This window comes from Clinocottus analis, unplaced genomic scaffold, assembly GCF_023055335.1.
Source record: "Clinocottus analis isolate CAN_PGR_092001 unplaced genomic scaffold, fCliAna1.0.p SCAF_2, whole genome shotgun sequence".
Lineage (NCBI taxonomy): Eukaryota > Metazoa > Chordata > Actinopteri > Perciformes > Cottidae > Clinocottus > Clinocottus analis.
In genome coordinates this window covers 3,429,229-3,446,583 of record NW_027175931.1, presented here as the reverse complement: position 1 = coordinate 3,446,583, position 17,355 = coordinate 3,429,229, and the positions used below count along the sequence as shown (strand labels likewise).

General features: G+C 44.1%; 1 protein-coding gene across 2 annotated transcripts in view; it reads right to left on the bottom strand.

Annotated features, from left to right (window-relative positions):
• The window catches only part of dpf1 (double PHD fingers 1), a 42,558-nt gene that overhangs the window by 18,207 nt on the left and 6,996 nt on the right, over positions 1-17,355 (bottom strand). Inside the window, exons 1-8 of one of the 2 annotated variants that reach the window (XM_068584638.1) lie at positions 16,188-16,252; positions 10,772-10,801; positions 9,833-9,993; positions 8,658-8,765; positions 8,066-8,193; positions 6,541-6,630; positions 5,395-5,473; positions 5,165-5,296 (exon numbers count right to left, since the gene is read on the bottom strand). In XM_068584638.1, the coding sequence (XP_068440739.1) occupies positions 5,165-5,296; positions 5,395-5,473; positions 6,541-6,630; positions 8,066-8,193; positions 8,658-8,765; positions 9,833-9,993; positions 10,772-10,801; positions 16,188-16,246 (787 nt within the window). In that variant the 5' untranslated portion in view covers positions 16,247-16,252. Of the gene's footprint in view, positions 1-5,164; positions 5,297-5,394; positions 5,474-6,540; positions 6,631-8,065; positions 8,194-8,657; positions 8,766-9,832; positions 9,994-10,771; positions 10,802-16,187; positions 16,253-17,355 lie in introns of those variants that run through there. The other variant, XM_068584637.1, reaches the window with a different exon arrangement.

The following is a 17,355-nucleotide window of genomic DNA, read 5'->3' as shown; positions in this document are numbered from 1 at the left end:
ATGAATTTTAATGGCACTGCTCATTTTGAGTAAATAGTACATCATCTGGGATCCAAATATATATATATATATATATATATATATATATATATATATATATATATATATATATATATATATCTGGAGATGTGCTGGTTGTTGATTCTTGGTGGCGATGAGCGGGAAGGGGGCAGTTTACACAAAACAAAGAAATAAATTAAAAGGAAAAAGCTGGAAGAAGTCTGAAGCGAGACTGAAGAGGAGAGAATGCAGAATGAGCAGCAGGGAGGGAGAGGAGAGGAAGGAAGGGAGGGGAGAGGAGAGAAGGGGAGAGGAGAGGAGGGTTAAATGAGGATGCAGAGCCGCACGAGGAGAGGGAAAGATGGACGAAGAGAAAGAGAGGGAAGGAAAAATCTCATCTGGTGCTGGAATAATCTCTCATTCATCACACTGATGGAGGAAAAACAGAGATGGAGAGAGAGAGAGAGAGAGAGACAGAGAGAGAGAGAGAGAGAGAGAGAGAGAGAGAGAGAGAGAGAGAGAGAGAACGGAGCTGGACGAGCTTCAGGAAAGACAGAGTCTCATAGTTTTAATGATAAGTTTCAGCTTGTGTACATGTACACACGCACTTACACGTACACACACACACACACACACACACACACACACACCGTATAGCGTCTAGACCGCTTTTCCATGCCGGCATGAATTATGCATGTTGGGTTGCTCTCATTCCGGGGAGCCGTGTTAATATTATTACATATGTGGCAATATAGCGAAGGGGTGGAGGGTGGTGGAGTCTCCTCCATGACACTCAGCAAATTGGGGGAAAGCGGTAATGGCATACACACACACACACACACACACACACACACACACACACACACACACACACACACACACACGTTAATTCATGCACACTCACATATATTACACACTCGCAGAGCCTTTTTTTAAATGCATGTGCACCAGCGCATGTGGACACACACACACATGCACACACATACACGCACACACATACACATGCATGTACACACACACACACACACACACTCACACACAGACCAAGCCAAAAGGCTAAGCTTCCTTTTTCATTTCAGCAGAGAAGATTGCATTTTCTGAGGCTGTGTGTATGTATGCGTGTGTTCGTGTGTGTGTGTGTGTGTGTGTGTGTGTGTGTGTGTGTATGTGTGTGTGTGTGTGTGTGTGTGTGTGTGTGTGTGATTACTGACTGTTTGGGAGGGAGTGATGGGGGATATTAAACGATTCAAATGCTGTCTCTCTTGCTCTCCTCCACTGGAGAGACCTAAGACTGCAGCATGGCCACACACACACACACACACACACACACACACACACACACAGAGTCACACACACACAGAGTCACACACACATCCATACTGGGCCAGTCTTATCGTCAGACAGGCCAATTTAAAAACACACACTGCCAATTAACTGAGCGGCAGCATAGTTTCAGTGCAGACATTGTTGTAGAGCAGCCTGCACAGATAATGTGGATATGTTTATATATGCTGTTGTGTGTTTATCTGCGTTTCATTGTGAGCAAATTACTTGTTTTAAGGACCCGAGGAACAAAGAAAGCGGATGAATGGTCCGCGCACCCCTTTTCAAATGTTCTCAGCTATCTTTCTTGTTGTGTTTTTTGTGTTTGTGTGAATAACTGAAGTCATTTCACAAACGATTACTGACCAAAACACAATCTCCCGCAGGATAAATGCACGCTATTGTGCTTACAATAAGTTGCTCAAAGACCAAACAAAAACAGAAGATAACGCCGAACAAAAAAAAAACAAAAAAAAACGCACACCGATAGAAAAAAAAAAAAAGCCCTGGGGGTAAAAACAAATGGCCACGAGAAACAAAGACCGCCGAGCAGTTTGGTGAGTGTGGATGCTGCAAGCTGGGAGGAGGACCGAGGTCTGAATCATAACCTGTTTGCAGGAACCTAAATATTTGCTTTACTTGTTGTTCAGTGGCATTCATTGCTTTCTTATGGTGCCCTTGATACGTTTAGCAGAAGCTTTGTAGCCTTGCGCTAAGTGTAATCTTGGGATGCCTTTATGTACACTGGACACTACCATTCAATGCTTTATTTTTTTACTGCCAAGTGATTCTGGACAAAGCGCGCTCGACTATTTAAATGGTCGTATACGAACCGGGATGGTGGGTTTTGCACTCGCCTCCCCCCCCTCTCCCTTTAGAGCTTCAGGAAGTCTGCCAAAACGCAATAACTCTCACTTCCTGCAGTTCATCTCATTAAATAAAAGCCAAAAAGTCCCAGAGGGAATGATGTGACCAATATTCATTGGGAGTAAATGTGCCCGAGCCAGATGTACACGAGACATTTTTCATGATGGGCATTAAAACTTGTCCGACGCAGGTGGTAAGTAATGACGTTTTTAGTGGCCACATTCCATTAAATTGTTCCATGTGCGTTGCCAAGACACGGTTGATATATTGAAGGCTGATTGCAGCACCTACATGGAATAAAGCCGTCGTCATTGGCGGACGGGAAACTTAAAAATGTCTAACTCCGGTGAAATGATGACTTTGCAGATTTGTGCTCTGACTTCATAAAGTGTTTGGCTTTTAAAGCTCATTGACAGAGAATGTTGATTATTGGATGATTCCTCATAACTCTGCAAATCAAATTAAGTTCAATGATTTTTTTCTTTTGGCAAATACATGTGTGTTTAAAGTCAGCTGCAGGTCCGTTTCCTGTGGCCGTCATGCCGTCATTAACCTTATCTTTTCTGTTTTGTCACTGGATGTAAATCCTTGGGTGTACAATAGTCTAAACTGAATATAATCCCTTAGATACTGGGCTTGGGCCTTCAGGGTAAGAGCAACTGATGCATAAGCCCCCCAATGCTGGTATCAACAGCAATGATTCATTCTTGTAACTTAAAGTAAAATGCATGACCTTGCGTCCCTTAATTAACTCAACACAAGGGTCTACAGCCACGCTCTCGAGTCTGTGAGGCTGTTTTGAGCTAAATGCTAACATCCGCCTGCTAACGTGCTCACAATGGCAAAGCTGATGCTAAGCTGGTGTAATGTTTGCCATGTTCACCACCTTCATTTTCATGCTAACGTTTGCTAATTAGCAGTAAACACCGAGCACAGCTGAGGGTGAGTGGAGTTCAATGGTTTTGTAGATGACTTTGGTTCATGACCAAAAAGGGGGAAGATGATTGTTTCGTGGCAATCAATCTAATAGTAGTCCAGACTTAATACTCAAAACCATGAGTGTGAAACAAACATAGACATTAGCGAGCATTCAGCTTTAAGTCTTCATCACTTCCCTTTTGAAACTCTGTCATTAAGCACGTGATAGCTGCAGCCGTGCTGTGCGAACTGAAAGTTATAGACATGCGGCAGACGTTGCAGAGTGTGCTGGTAATTTCTCACAGTGTCTGACTGGTGTTTGTTCACTGGCGCTCGTTTAGAGTTGAAAAGTGTTGATTGAGACGCTGTTTGTTCCCTCGTTGAGACGCTGCATCTTCACAGCCGCTGTTCAAACCGTGTGAAGTGTCACATTAACTCATATAGGTGATGACTGATTTTTTAAAAAAAATGTTCAGATGAACATCCATTCTGGTGTTTTGAAGTGACGGCAATACTGATCGTGTAAAGCTGGTATTTTTTATTACACAGCATACTGTTTATTGGGCTTCTATGTACATTTTCTTTCCATGGGTTATCATCAAGTCGAAGCCGCTTGTGCATTTTAACTGAGAGTCAGACCTTTAACACATGAGGTCCGGCTATAGCTGTAGCCCTGGGCTGCAGCAGTCGCCAGAGTAAAAGGTTAAATAGTACATTCTTTCAAAAGAAAGGTACAATTACCCCGTGGGCTGAGTTTGGGAAAAACCATACTAATTTGAAGGCGTCACGTGCAACCTTCAAGAGAAGAGGTGTCACATCTTCTGGCTATCCACATGGAATAACAAGCAGAGATGTAATAATCAGTCTCCAACAGAGTCAAAACGAGACACAAATATGAGGTAAAAAAGTGGCTGTGAAATCTACTGTCATGTACTGTGATGTAGCTCCAAGTTATTTACAGTGTTTTTGTTCCATAGTAACTTACTTGTCAATGGCGACCAGTTATTTATTGTGATGTAGCGCCTAGTTGTTTACGGTGTTGTTGTTTCATAGTAAGTTACTTGTCAATGGCTGCCAGTTGATAACTGTGAATTTCACAGTACGTTTCTTACAGTGTAGGTCTACTATATGCACGTTTAACCCCCAGTCATATGCAAGGGTATTCTTGTAGTCATTTTAACACGGGACCTCTGGTGAAGTTTGGTCCCTTTTAGTCTTAATCTGAATCTGTTGTCTTTTTTTGTCGTTACCGCTGGAGCTTTAGCGTCACATGACAGGACGCAGTCATTAACATTGGAGAGGGGGAAGCGTTGGGGAATCGGATTCATTCGCGGGGAGCGGACCTCGAAGGCGATAAATGCCCGCGGCCGACCACCGAGACAGACCCGCCGGGCCACAAACGCCACTGAAGCGGCGCCAAGAGGAAGGAGAGCCGAGATGATGAAACTGAGCCAGTCCAGCAAAGGACCTGAGGCTATTGCAGGAGGGAGGCCGGTGGCTGTTGAGCCCACATCTTTACACAGACCTGCCTCCATGGCGGCCTCCCAGATCAAGAGCATGCAGACTGTGTTTACATCAATGATCCTCGGTGCTTACACATAATCCAAGTTTTACGCACAGTTTCCCTGATGTCGACTTTATTACGCGAAGATGTCGGCCATATTGCGCAAAAAACAGTTTTTGTTGCTCCTGTTAGCGTTCGTCGTGATTCTAATGATACAAAAAAAAGGTCCTACTGTTTTGGTTTTGTTGTTTGTTGTGTGTTTTGTGTACTTTGTGTAGCGACACTTGTTTGACACAGTTTAAGAGTCGAGGGGAAGAAGCCGAGTCGGACGGCTCAGAAGTCGGCTAAACTCAGCGCTCCACTGGGGGGGAAATGTTATATATCATCCACACTCAGTCATCTGAAAGAGGAACTCCAAGACTCTTAATAATATTCTGATTATTAAGGATGATCCTGAAACTGCAAAATAATTATAAAAAAAACACTGCAAATGTAAGTAAATAATGGATGACGGTGATGGACTTGAGTTTAATATTCAGACGGCAGACTCACGCTTGTGGTTGTTCTTGCGCTGGAAGGGTAGTGTGTGTCGCTCCGAGTCTTCTTCCCCCTCCTCATCTGCCAGGTGTGTGTGAGTGTAATGGTAACTCAGCCCTGGGCGGTTCTTATAGCGCTTTCCACAGACTGTAACGCACACAGACACACACACAGTGCATGCAATTAGTGGTATGTAAAAAGAATGAGGAGAAACAGGAATAAAGAAGTAAGGTTGCAACGCTCACTGTCACAGACGTAAGGCTTGTCTCTGTCTTCAATGGCAGCCGGCTCTTGTCTCTTCCTCATGCCTCCGACACCGCAGGCCTGCAGAGAACACACACACACACACAGACACACACACGCTCATAAGAACTCAGACAGCCACATGCAAAATCACATGTACTCAAGATAGAAACAAGAAAGTTTGAACTTCCACACGTGTTACACAAGTCCCGTATACACACACACACGCGCACACACGTATGCACACACGCGATAAAAAGAGCGCGACAGTGTTAATGTGTCTACACACACGCGTTTGCATTCTCCTGTAATCATCTGCTCTCAGTGTAAAGCTCCACTTCCAGCAGGAGGGGGCTGATGACACCTAGCAGGGGAGCAACAGCTCCAATTAGCAACCCTGGTGTCTGTGTGTGAGCATGTGTATGCGTGTGATGATTTCCAGAATACACTGTTAACACTTGATTATCTTCACACAAGACATCCCAAAAACAGTGTGTGTGTGTGTGTGTGTGTGTGTGTGTGTGTGTGTGTGTGTGTGTGTGTGTGGTGAAGGGGGGAAGAGGAGGGGGACAGTTTGATCTAATCAAAGTTGTAAAAAAAAAAAAAAAATCGCATTTGCATTTTTTCGCATTTGCATTTATTCTTTGTGACAACTGCTCAGGGATACAGAGAAGTCAAAGACACACTAAATCAAACCTATCACACCCTCACACCGGGAATTTAGAAGGAAGTGTCATTTCTGTAGATGCAAATAGTGTCTCCATGTATATGTAATACTTGTGAGACGCATTTTGACACCAGCAACACGGGCCTGTTGCACTATATACGCTCGTGTGGGTTGTTTAAATGTTTAAACGCAGCCGGCTCCAGTTTAAATCACACCGGCCGGAGGGCTCTCGTTGCACAGTGTAAATCTGAATCGGCGCGCTCCTTATGCTGCGTGCCCGACAGGCTGAACTTCCACGTCGCAGTTTGACTCCGGGTGTGATGTGGGTCAAGTCTGCAGACTTTCCCCGAGTGTCACTCTTCTGCACCGACAGGCAAACAGTCTCTACCGGGGCTCTGCAGTTTCATGGTAAAAAGGCTATTCGGTGGGGAAAGAGAGGCATCTTGAAATGTCATTTGTGTTGTTTTTTAAAAATTTTTACCCGTGCTTTGGTACGGTTCTTGCGTTTCGGGACGTCTTCCTCGATCTCGTCCACATCCAGCTCGTGAGGGAAATCCCCGACCAGCAGCTTCTACGGACGAGAGAGAGTCAGAAAGGAAAGTTAGTTTCCTTTCCCTTATGTGCCTTTTTCCCCTCTTCTTTTATTTCGTTGCTTTCCTCTCAACCATCTCGGCCTCTACTTGCTGTCGTGCCGCTCGGCGTGAAACGGCACGTCTTCCTGCTGAGTCTGAGAGTATTTGCATAATCCCGGAGCAGAGCAGGAAACAACCTTAAGAGCAGAACCATTGCATTACTAAATATAGCCAAATGTGTCACCATTTAAAATCGTAATAAAAGATGCGGTAGGAGACTTCCTCAATTAAAGGGGCACGCCGCGCAAATTTAGGATTGCACTTTTACATTACATGTAATTTAGCTGAGGCTTTTATCCAAAGCGACTTGCTTTAACCCACGCTCAGTAATTAAGGAGGACGGGTGGGCAACGAGAGGTTCAATGTCTTGCTCAAGGACACTTGAGATATATGGGGGACCGGGGATTGAACCGGCTACCTCGCGGTCGCAGCACAACCACCCTGCCCATGACTGACAGCCGCCATTTCCATGTCAGCGGTTTCACATGAAAAAGAAGTCAAGCAGCAGAGGCCAAGATGTCCCGATTCTTCGTCCTCAACATGAGCGCCACTGGATCCTCCATTTCCCATAATGCAACACCTCGTGATAAATACACTGAACATCATGTCACGGTGTTAAATCCCCCTTTAAGAGAAGAGTTTCTTGTGTCTTCTTCTTATCCTCAGTGAAGGAAAACTGGGTTTATTTGATTAAAAAAAAGCATTAATCTGAGCCGGGAAACATCTTAAAAAGATAAGCAGCGAGGGAAGAGCCAAGCGTGCGCACGGCTGGGTGTTGAAGTGACGTCTGGCTTGACTGGATTGAGGGGGAAGCCCTGGATTAGAGGCCCTGAACACTTCTCCAGCTCTCACAGGGGCCACTGCGAGGAGCGTTCGCTCGACAGCTGATTGATTAGTTGTCCGTCTGAATTCGAGAGCGGCCGCCTCGAGTGGCTGGAGCGCTGCAGCCGGTCTGGGAATGTTCTCAGAAGTTACCGAGTGCAACATTTTTATTGTGCATAAAGAAAGTGTGGATCGACTTCCCTCAAACTGTCCCTCAAATAACAGGCTCGCGAATTTGGCCTGAAAAACGCGTTAGCGTGAGCGGAAATCCCGGTAAAACACCAAGACTGTCTGCAGAATACACACACACACACACACACACACACTTGTGCCCCGGTGCCAGGAGGGAGCTGTCAGAGCAGCGGGATGCCCGCATCACCGCCAAAACACACACTCTCGCAGAGAGAAAGAGAGACAAAGGCAGAGACAGACAAAGAACCACAAACACTAGCGGCCTGAGGTACGAACAAGACGCAGGAAGGAACAACAAAGTGCAGAAGAGAGGAAAGAGACAGAGAGAGAGGGGGGAAGAAAGAGAAACGAGAGTCTCACCTGACACTCGCTCATTGGCTCTTCCTCCTTGGTTTCTACCTTCTTGTCCAGGGTTTCCCCGGCGAGCAGCGACTCCAACACGGGACCGTCCGGGAGGCCGCCCTCCTTCTTTAGAGAAGCCTCGTAGTCTGCAGGACGAGAGCCACGCGGTCAGAAAACAGCAAGAGGGCTCTCGTTCGCGGCTGATGCGCTCAGGTGGCCCGAGGAAGCCGCAATATGTCGACAAAAATACCATATGATTGTGTATTTCTCGTGTATACAACCCCCTGTGTCGAGCGTCGGTGAATTAATAAATAATCCATGTTAGTGTGAACGGTTTAACTCAAAACTATGCAGAAAACTTTCTTTTAATTATTGACAGAGCTTATTTCTGTAAGAGCTGAAGTTAAAAAGGTAGAGGAAGAAAAACGGGATGTGGTGACATTTTCCGACCTTTTGATTTTATAGATGCATGAACTTTATTTAAACGCCGAATTCCAAGTCTTCATAAATGAAGCTGACATTTTGCTTGGATAAAATAGCTCCGACAATGAGCTCGGCTATACAGAATAAACCGGCGTCAATCACGTCGTCAACATCGCGGCTTAATTACCGATCTTGAACTCGATCGGTACGAGCCGCGGGTCCTCCAGGATGTTTAGCCGTCTCTTCTTGCGCCAGCAGCGAGCGGGATACGTGTACAGCTGACCTGGAGCGTGACCTGCAGCACAGAGGCACACACACACACACACACACACACACACAGCTCGTTACAGGACACACTGCACGCCACACAGCGAATGGATGAGCAGACAACGGACGATTAGATAAATAGTTCGAATATTAGCGTGAAATGCGTCTACTTTTTGAGCTAAATGCTAACACACCTTCACGTTCATTGTTGCACAGCTGAGGATGACGTTCGGTATTCAGGTGGAAAAAGTTACAGAATTTAACCTGAAAGGCGTAAATTTCATCCAATAGTTTAATCCAATGAATATTTTGTCCAATAGGAGACATTTTAATCCAAAACCACAAAATGATAACGTCACAATAAATTGCATTAACTGTCCGGGAACCGTAAATTTCTGTACAAAAGCCAGAATTCATCTGATAAATTGAGATGTCTCGGCCTCTGTTATGATCCTGTACATGTTTCCAAAGCAAAACGTGTCATTAATAAAACAGCATTTTAAATCTAAATTAAATCAGTGTGATTTTCAATTTATTTCAACACTATTTGATGCAACTAACTAGCAAACAAAAGTCAACTGGCAGAACTCACCAACTCAAATCATTAACACACTCATGCACAAGTGCACACACACACACACACACACACACACACACACACACACACACACACACACTCTCTCTGGAATAGCTGGTGCCAGCGGCGTATCATTGCCTACAGCGTTGTCTGATTCGCTGCCAAAACACACTGATGTTACAGAGCGAGCGAGGGCGATGAGGAAACAACCGCTGGGGAAAGTTGTATGAAAAATAAAAGTTGCGGTGTGAAAGGTATAGGAGGCCTGGGAAAGAGGGGGAGGAAATGGGGGAGAGGTAGAAAAGAAGGGAGAGGAAGGGGGGGAAGGAAGCCGCGGGACGAACGACACGGAGAAAATAATTTGTTGAGCACAACGGCTGCTAAACACAACGCAAACAGAGGAGAGAGCCTCAGCCAGCCACTGTGTCCTGACAAGGTATAACCCCTCCCACACACACACACACACACACACACACACACACACACACACACACACACACCCTGAGAGAGACACACACCTGGTCCGCGGTGGTTCTTCTCCATCCAGATGTAGCAGTTGCTCTGGGCCACGCCGGTCTGGGAGTCCAGGAAGGGGAGACGCATGGAGCGCTCGGCGCACAGGCGGGCATTGTAGCTGCGACAGTGTTCGATGGCCTCCTTGTAGAACTCCTCACCAAGACTGAAGAAGAAGAGGAGGAGGAAGAAGAGGAGGAGGAAGAGGGAGAACAGAGAGTGTGTGAAGGGTCAAAGGTGAAGGCCAAAGAGGAGATATAATCCAACGTTAGCAAGAAAAACAGATTGTCAAACGCTCTCTTTTGTGTGTTTGTGTGAGTCATAAAAAGGGAGTTTCATAGACAGGTGTAGGTGAAGTGTGTGTGTGTGTGTGTGTGTGTGTGTGTGCGTGTGTATGTGTGTCTGTGTGCAAGTTTTAACACACTCCGTGCATGTGTGTAAAGTCAAAAGGGGCATTGCCCGGTCGATCATGAGTAGTTGTGGTGTGTGTGTGTGTGTGTCTGTCTGTCTGCGTGTGTGTGTGTCTGTCTGGTCTGCGTGTGTGTGTGTGTGTGTGTCTGTGTGCGTGTGCATGTGTGTCTGTGTGTAAGTTTTAACACACTCCGTGCATGTGTGTAAAGTCAAAAAGGTCATTGCCCGGTCGATCATGAGTAGTTGTGGTGTGTGTGTGCGTGCGTGTGTGCGTGCGTGTGTGTGTGTGCGGTCCTATTAACCTCGGTCACAGCAGACCGTCTGGCAACTACACACTGTTACAGCCACACACAGTCACACACGTGCAGCAACAGTAACACATGTTTTCCAGTGCGAGGACGCTGCACGCACTCATTGAACTGTATCCTCTCACCTGTAGAAGTGTGAGTTTGATTAACATTCAGCGTAATATTCTTCTCTTTGTTCCTCCCTCCCTCCCTCCCTCCCGCCCTCTCTCTCTCACACCCCCTTACCTGTTCTTGATGACTGCACCTCCAGATTGCCTGTAGGGAGAAAAAGAAAAGAAAATGATAGATGTGTGGTGAGTCACTCCTTTCTCTCTCCACTTCTCAGTCTCTCAAAAAATATATTTTTCCCCCGTCTTATTTTCTTCCGATTTTTTTGTTGCTGCGTGTTTAACTTTCACACTTTGCCCATTTCTCGCTGCACTTCTTTTTCAAACATTTCATATTTGCATCTTCCTTCGCACTTCTCGGTCGTCTCACTTCTTTGTCTCTCTCCTGTTAATCACTTCTCTCTAGTGTCTTCCTGCTGAGTGCAGACATCAAGGTCACTATGCAGACGGTAGATACAGGACACACACACAACTACAGCTTCACACACACAAGAGCTACACAGCTAGACAGCTACAGAGCTACAGCCCCACAGAGATAAAGAGCTACAGAGATACAGAGCTATAGAGCTGAAGAGGTACAGAGTTACAGAGTTAGAGAGATACAGAGATACATAGCTACATAGCTATAGAGCTACAGAGCTATAGAGCTACAGAGATACAGAGCTACATAGTTAAAGAGCTACATAGCTATAGAGCTACATAGCTATAGAGCCAAAGAGGCACAGAGCTACGTAGCTATAGAGATACCGAGATACAGACCTATAGAGCTACAGAGATACAGAGCTACATAGCTATATAACTTCAGAAATACAGAGCTATAGAGCTACATAGCTACATAACTCTAGAGCGACAGAGATACAGAGCTATAGAGCTACATAGCTTTAGAGATACAGAGATACAGAGTTCAAGCGCTACAGAGATACATAGCTATAGAGCTACAGAGCTATAGAGCTGCAGAGATACAGAGCATCTTCACAAAACAGTGCAAATTTAGCATTGCAATCCACTGACATTTTCAGACCAGAGATATCGTCTTTTAAGCTATGCATTTTTCTTACCTTTCCCAAAACCTGCAGCGTACATTACCCACAATGCAACTCGGTCAGTTTAATCAGAGATTTGGCTATGTGACACTAATAAGAGGAGCGAGTTTCACTTGTTTGTTTGGTGAGATTATTTTTTTACTCCACACACACACACGTTTTTATTTTCTATTTCAAATGTGTGTCTTCTGCCCCAATGGACGCTGACTCTAGTGACATCACTTGAGGCCGTTTGTCAAACTTCATGCAGCTCCCTCTGGAGCCATTTAATGGTTTGATCCAATCTCCAAACACCTGAAAACTCACCTTTAAATGTAGCCTGCAGGCTGCATTTAAAGGAACCTGGCAAATAAATGACAGAACAGAAAAAAATGGTGCACAACTTTCATGGACTGGTGCATGATGTGCCAAATTTGTTAAAGATTGGATCCAATTTTGTTTGCGTTAATTAAACATTGCAAACTCATCCTGATCCAATAAATCCAGAGAAAAAAATATTTGATTTTAAAACCCCAAAAGGCCCCGAAAAGCACACTTTAAAAATATATTTTATAGTTAAAAGATCTGCATAAAATCTAGCCAGTTCCTTCTTGGCCCAAGCCTTCAATTTGTACAAGATTTTACTGAAATCTGTAAGATCTTTATTTATTTTTTTCTATCTGCTTATTAACAGACGAAAAGCAAACAAACTGGACTAAAAGCCTCCTTGGCTGAGGTACTTATTGAAATCGTGCCACTGCAACTCACTCTGAAGGTACAAACAGTACAACAGATAATCATCTTTGAATAAAAACTAAATTAGGTTTGAAAAGATGCGACTTTTTGACAAGACACTAACGAAAAGATGATTATTTACACTTAAATATCCTCAAACTGGATTAAAGCTTTTGAAAATGTCAACAACAATCAACTGTCCTGGTTGGATATTAGGACAAATTTAACTCCGTCAGAGAGGGTCTGACAGCTTGTGTGCGTCGACATCTTAAAAAAAAAACCTGAACCAGTTCTGCAACCTTGCGGGGGCATCGCTAGATGTGTGACATTTAAAGGATGTGATCCGGGTGTCAATATGTGTCGTTGGGGAATGAACCGCTCGCCTTCTGCCGAAGAGAATGTGTTTCCGTGCAGCTCAGCGCCTGCAAATCTGTGCATTTGAGCAAGAAGGGTGTGTTGTGATGGCGGCGTTGGAGGTGCTTCACTTTTCATTTGAACTCGTTTTCACTTTGCTCTTCGTGCTTTGCCAGCGAACCTCTTTTGTATTTTACGATAAGCTGATGACGAACTGAGCCTGGTAGAGAGGCCTGTAAAAGCAACACCTAAAAATGCTTGATTTAGGCCACATTTACACGTAGTCGGGTATTTACAGAAACAAATATTTCTGCCCCTCCGTTTTTAAAAATAACCTTGTACACACAAGATCGTTTTCCAAAAAAGTTTCTGTTTACTTGAACCCGCATGAATACGCCACCGAGCGCCGTCATAACTAAGCAAACTGTAAACAAAGGACGCTCATATATAACATATATGATGCATGATATATGATGCATTTTTAGTCGCATACGGTGACGTTTGAGGACCTAAAACTCTGTTTGACCGAGTGCACGCGCAAAACACAAAGTTTTCATAGATCTTCACTTTGGCCGGAGTTTTTAGAAATGATCGTTTTCCGTGCTAAAACCTCAATTTTCATGTTAATGAAAGGCCAAACCGCATGAAGATATATGCTTTTCCCCCATATAAACAGGGCCTTGTAGTCAGAGTTTGTCCCCGCAGGAGCCAAAATAAAAAGGCAGCCATTCCCTCAGACACAAATACACCAACTCTTTGAGTATGAATAGTGATGAGGAGGGAGAATAAAGGCTCACACACACTCAGAGGTGCTCAAACAGTCACAAACACAGGTCCAGAAAGCCTGACATGTTCCTTTTTTAACCGTTACAATAAGACGAACATGGTGAAAAGAGACTTTGACTTCGAGGCTCCACTATAGTGACCGAACTGAAATGCCGGAGAGGAGTAAAAAAAAAGACACAACATTCAAAATGTAAAACGGCTCATCACCCCCCTCCCTCGGCACCCATCTCACTTCAAAACCCGCTCTCCTCCATCCCTCCATCACCTTCATCCCCCTCTCCTCCGAGCCGGTCCCCCCCCCCCCCCCCCCCTCTCTCGATAATAAGTTGACAGCTGTAGAAAATGGCTTCTTTCAATTTGGGCGCTCCCAATCTCATTATATTGTGATAGGAGAGAGCCGCATGACTGTTTGCCTGTTTGGAGGCTGCGAGAAGAGCCGAAGCACTCTAGGTGGAGGCTGAGAGGGAGATACTCAAAGAGAAAGTTGGGAGAAGACATTTTTTTAAGAAATGGGGAAAAGGTGGATGAGATGAGCCGAGGAGAGAAAAACAAGAAAGAGGAAAAAGTCACATCCGGCGAGGGAGAGGCAGAAATATGTAGTGGGGCGGCGGAAGGGTTGAGAAGAGAAAGGGAGATGAAATGAGAGAGAAGATGGATAAAGAGAGCGAGAACTCTGCAGTAACAGAGCAGGACGACCTGTGAAAAGACGTGACTCACTGATAACGCTTCGTCTGCGGCTCTCTGTCATTTAAAAAGGAGGCCGAGGACCCGTTTTTCTGGACAGCGTAACCCTAAATTTAGCTGAAAATAGCCACCGCCGGAGAAAGTCTGACTCTCAACATCCATTTGAAAAATCATAATCTTCAGGTGATTCAGAAAATTACAGTGAAGGGGCGGCATCGACGGTAAGAGCGTAATCAGCAAACATTTCTTAAATTGTTCTCTCTCATTGTGCAATATGGGCCTAAGAGCTCAATAGCAATGAAACATTCCTTTTCCTAAATCAGCATCCTGTTCCCACATGGGCCCGAGTGCTTTAAAGGCGCTCAATTCAGTGTAGTGGAGCAGAGGGATTGCCTCCCCACGGCTCTCAACATGGCGGCAGCTGGCAGCGAAACAACGGCAACAATGCTAACAGTGTTTCCCTGGAGGGTTGACGACATGAACTACATAAATAAAGAGTTGACGTAGACGTCACAACGCCCTCCAATTGGTTTGTGGTCCGCCGTATTGAAGCCTCGAGTACGCCAATTTGGACGCCGCCATCTTGGCTTTTTGCAACCGGTGAATAAAAGTTACCATATTTGGACTGCGGAGGAGTGACGTGGAGACGCCGAATAGCAGAATATCTCCTCAACCACAAGGGTTATTTGAATAATTTCAAAAGGTATAATGCACAGAAAACACTTGTGATACCAGTTAATAGGTTCATATAGCAGTATATGTGTTACTGGTTTATTAGTTGTTGATAGAACACAGAAAATAATCAAAATAAAAGGATGTATTTCCTCTTTTTAATGCATAGCATCGCGTTATTTCTACTATAAAATAGCACTATCTGTTAACAGTATCTCTGCAAATTTTAAAATTGATTAAGTTAAGTTAAATATTTTTTGTAGTTAATTTAGGGCAGATTTCGTGAACCGTAAGTTGAGGTCCATTGAAAGCAAAAATGCCCAAACTTTCTTTCTAGACCTTTTGGTTCCACAACAGAGGAGCTCTGGAGCAGATGCACCAATACATACCAGGAAAGTATTGTCTCTCCCATAAGTAAGTAATATTTATTTTTTTTTTGGTGGGAAAAAAATGCAATGTTGTTGATATCTTGCTGAGGCTTTGTCTGACAGTGGTTTTGGATTCCCGTGGATCGTAAGCTTTCCAGGTGAGCTTTGCATGTGTGGCATCAAGCTAGGAATATAAAACAATATATTTTCATAACTTGAGGGGCTCTCGCGAGTCACTTTCGAGTCACATTTATGGTTTATGTTAATATTTACAGTTGAATTGTGTCATAAACATGTGAAATAGACTTATATGCTGTTTTTAAGGCCAAGCTTTGCAGTTTCTTTGGTATTGATTTATGGGAGTATGAAGACTTTGAGAGTGGGAAAGACCTTCTGATAAAGAATTCTGGAGCTTAATTTACTAAATAAATGTCACGCTGGATTGAAAAATATGTTAAACTGCAGTTGAGACCAGACATAAACTCATTTTTACAATGTTTACTGAGGTAATACATCAAGTGAGAAGTAGTCATTTTCTCATAGACGTCTATAGAATCTGACAACCGGAGGAGTCGCCCCCTGCTGGTTGCTGCCTGGTTGCACCTAAGCTAATGCAACAATGACGTTATTGCAATACTACTGAGAACTTTGTGGAAAGCTTTCGCAGAAAAAATATGACTATGCGCCAGGCGCCACAGAGTACCTCACATCCTGTCACAACAACAACCTTTTTCGTTGTAGGCACAGGAGCTCCACCTTATCAATCAACTCTCTTGATGTTTTTTTTTTCCCCGGCCATTGAGTTGTGTTGAGCCAAACTTATATGGAACTATTGAATCACGTCAGTCAAAAACATCAAAGCCCAGCTGAGAAAAGATTTGAAAAACTCAGTTCCAAATCAAAAAGGACTTACATGCTACGCGCAATCCAGGCAGATAACCACACAGCATTAGCATTAGCTAAAGGCTGCATGGTGAGTTGTAGATGTGGCAGGAAAACCGAAACTTGAAGGAATACTTCAACACGGTGAGTAATGCACGTACAAGTATTTGTGTTCTTGCAGAGTTCGATGAGAAGATTGATACCTATCTCATGTTTATGGTAGATAGGAGGGGACCGTTAGCTTAGCGTAGCTGTTAGCTGACATCTAAAGCCCACGTATTGACACCGTACGTATTGTTATGAAGGGAATAAGCACATTTTCCAAAAGTGTGGAGTTATTTCTTGCTCGTAGACGAGGAAGAAAGGCTCGGCTTCTATTCACATGATAACAAAGCAGGTTTTCCTCCATGTGGAGAGGAAACCTGACGCACTCTGTCTGTCTGGCCTGCGGCCGACCAACCGAACAGCTACTGAACACCCCGACCACAGGAAGAGGCGCCGAGAAACCAAACTGCCCATCATCAAACCACACGGCCAATGAAGGAAACCTGATTCTACACACACACACACACACACACACACACAAACGTACACACTGTGGGTTTTACTGCCTCATTCCGCATGAAAACTAATTTTACAATTCTAATAATTTTTCTTTTCTATTAACCTCAACATCTATTTATATTGCAGGTTTATTTCGGCTATATTTTACACTAATGAACGCACACAGACTCACAAGCTCACACAGAGAAAGAGAGACAGAAATACTAGCGGCTTTAGGAATTAACTGGCAGAGTGCCACCCCTCCAACAAACTGGAGCTGACTACCAAAAATGTCCAGGCAGACATGACAGAAATGACAATCATGCAGGGCTGTGCTGTGCTGTGCAAGGGCACGGAAACATCACAAAGGACGACTGTGCACGCGCACACACACACACACAAACACACATACACAGCAATGCAAAAAAAGCAAACCAAATACATAAACTTGTACACGTATAGAAATTTTACAAAATGATATTAGAATCAGAATTGCCTCTGCAAATCATGCAAGGAATTGGGCTACAGGTGAATGTTGCATGACAATAAACACAATATAAGACATTTAAAAATGTGAAGATTTACAATAAAATATGCTAAACAAACAAACAGTATGTTTTAAAAAAAGGATATTATTAAAGGATCAAGTGTATATT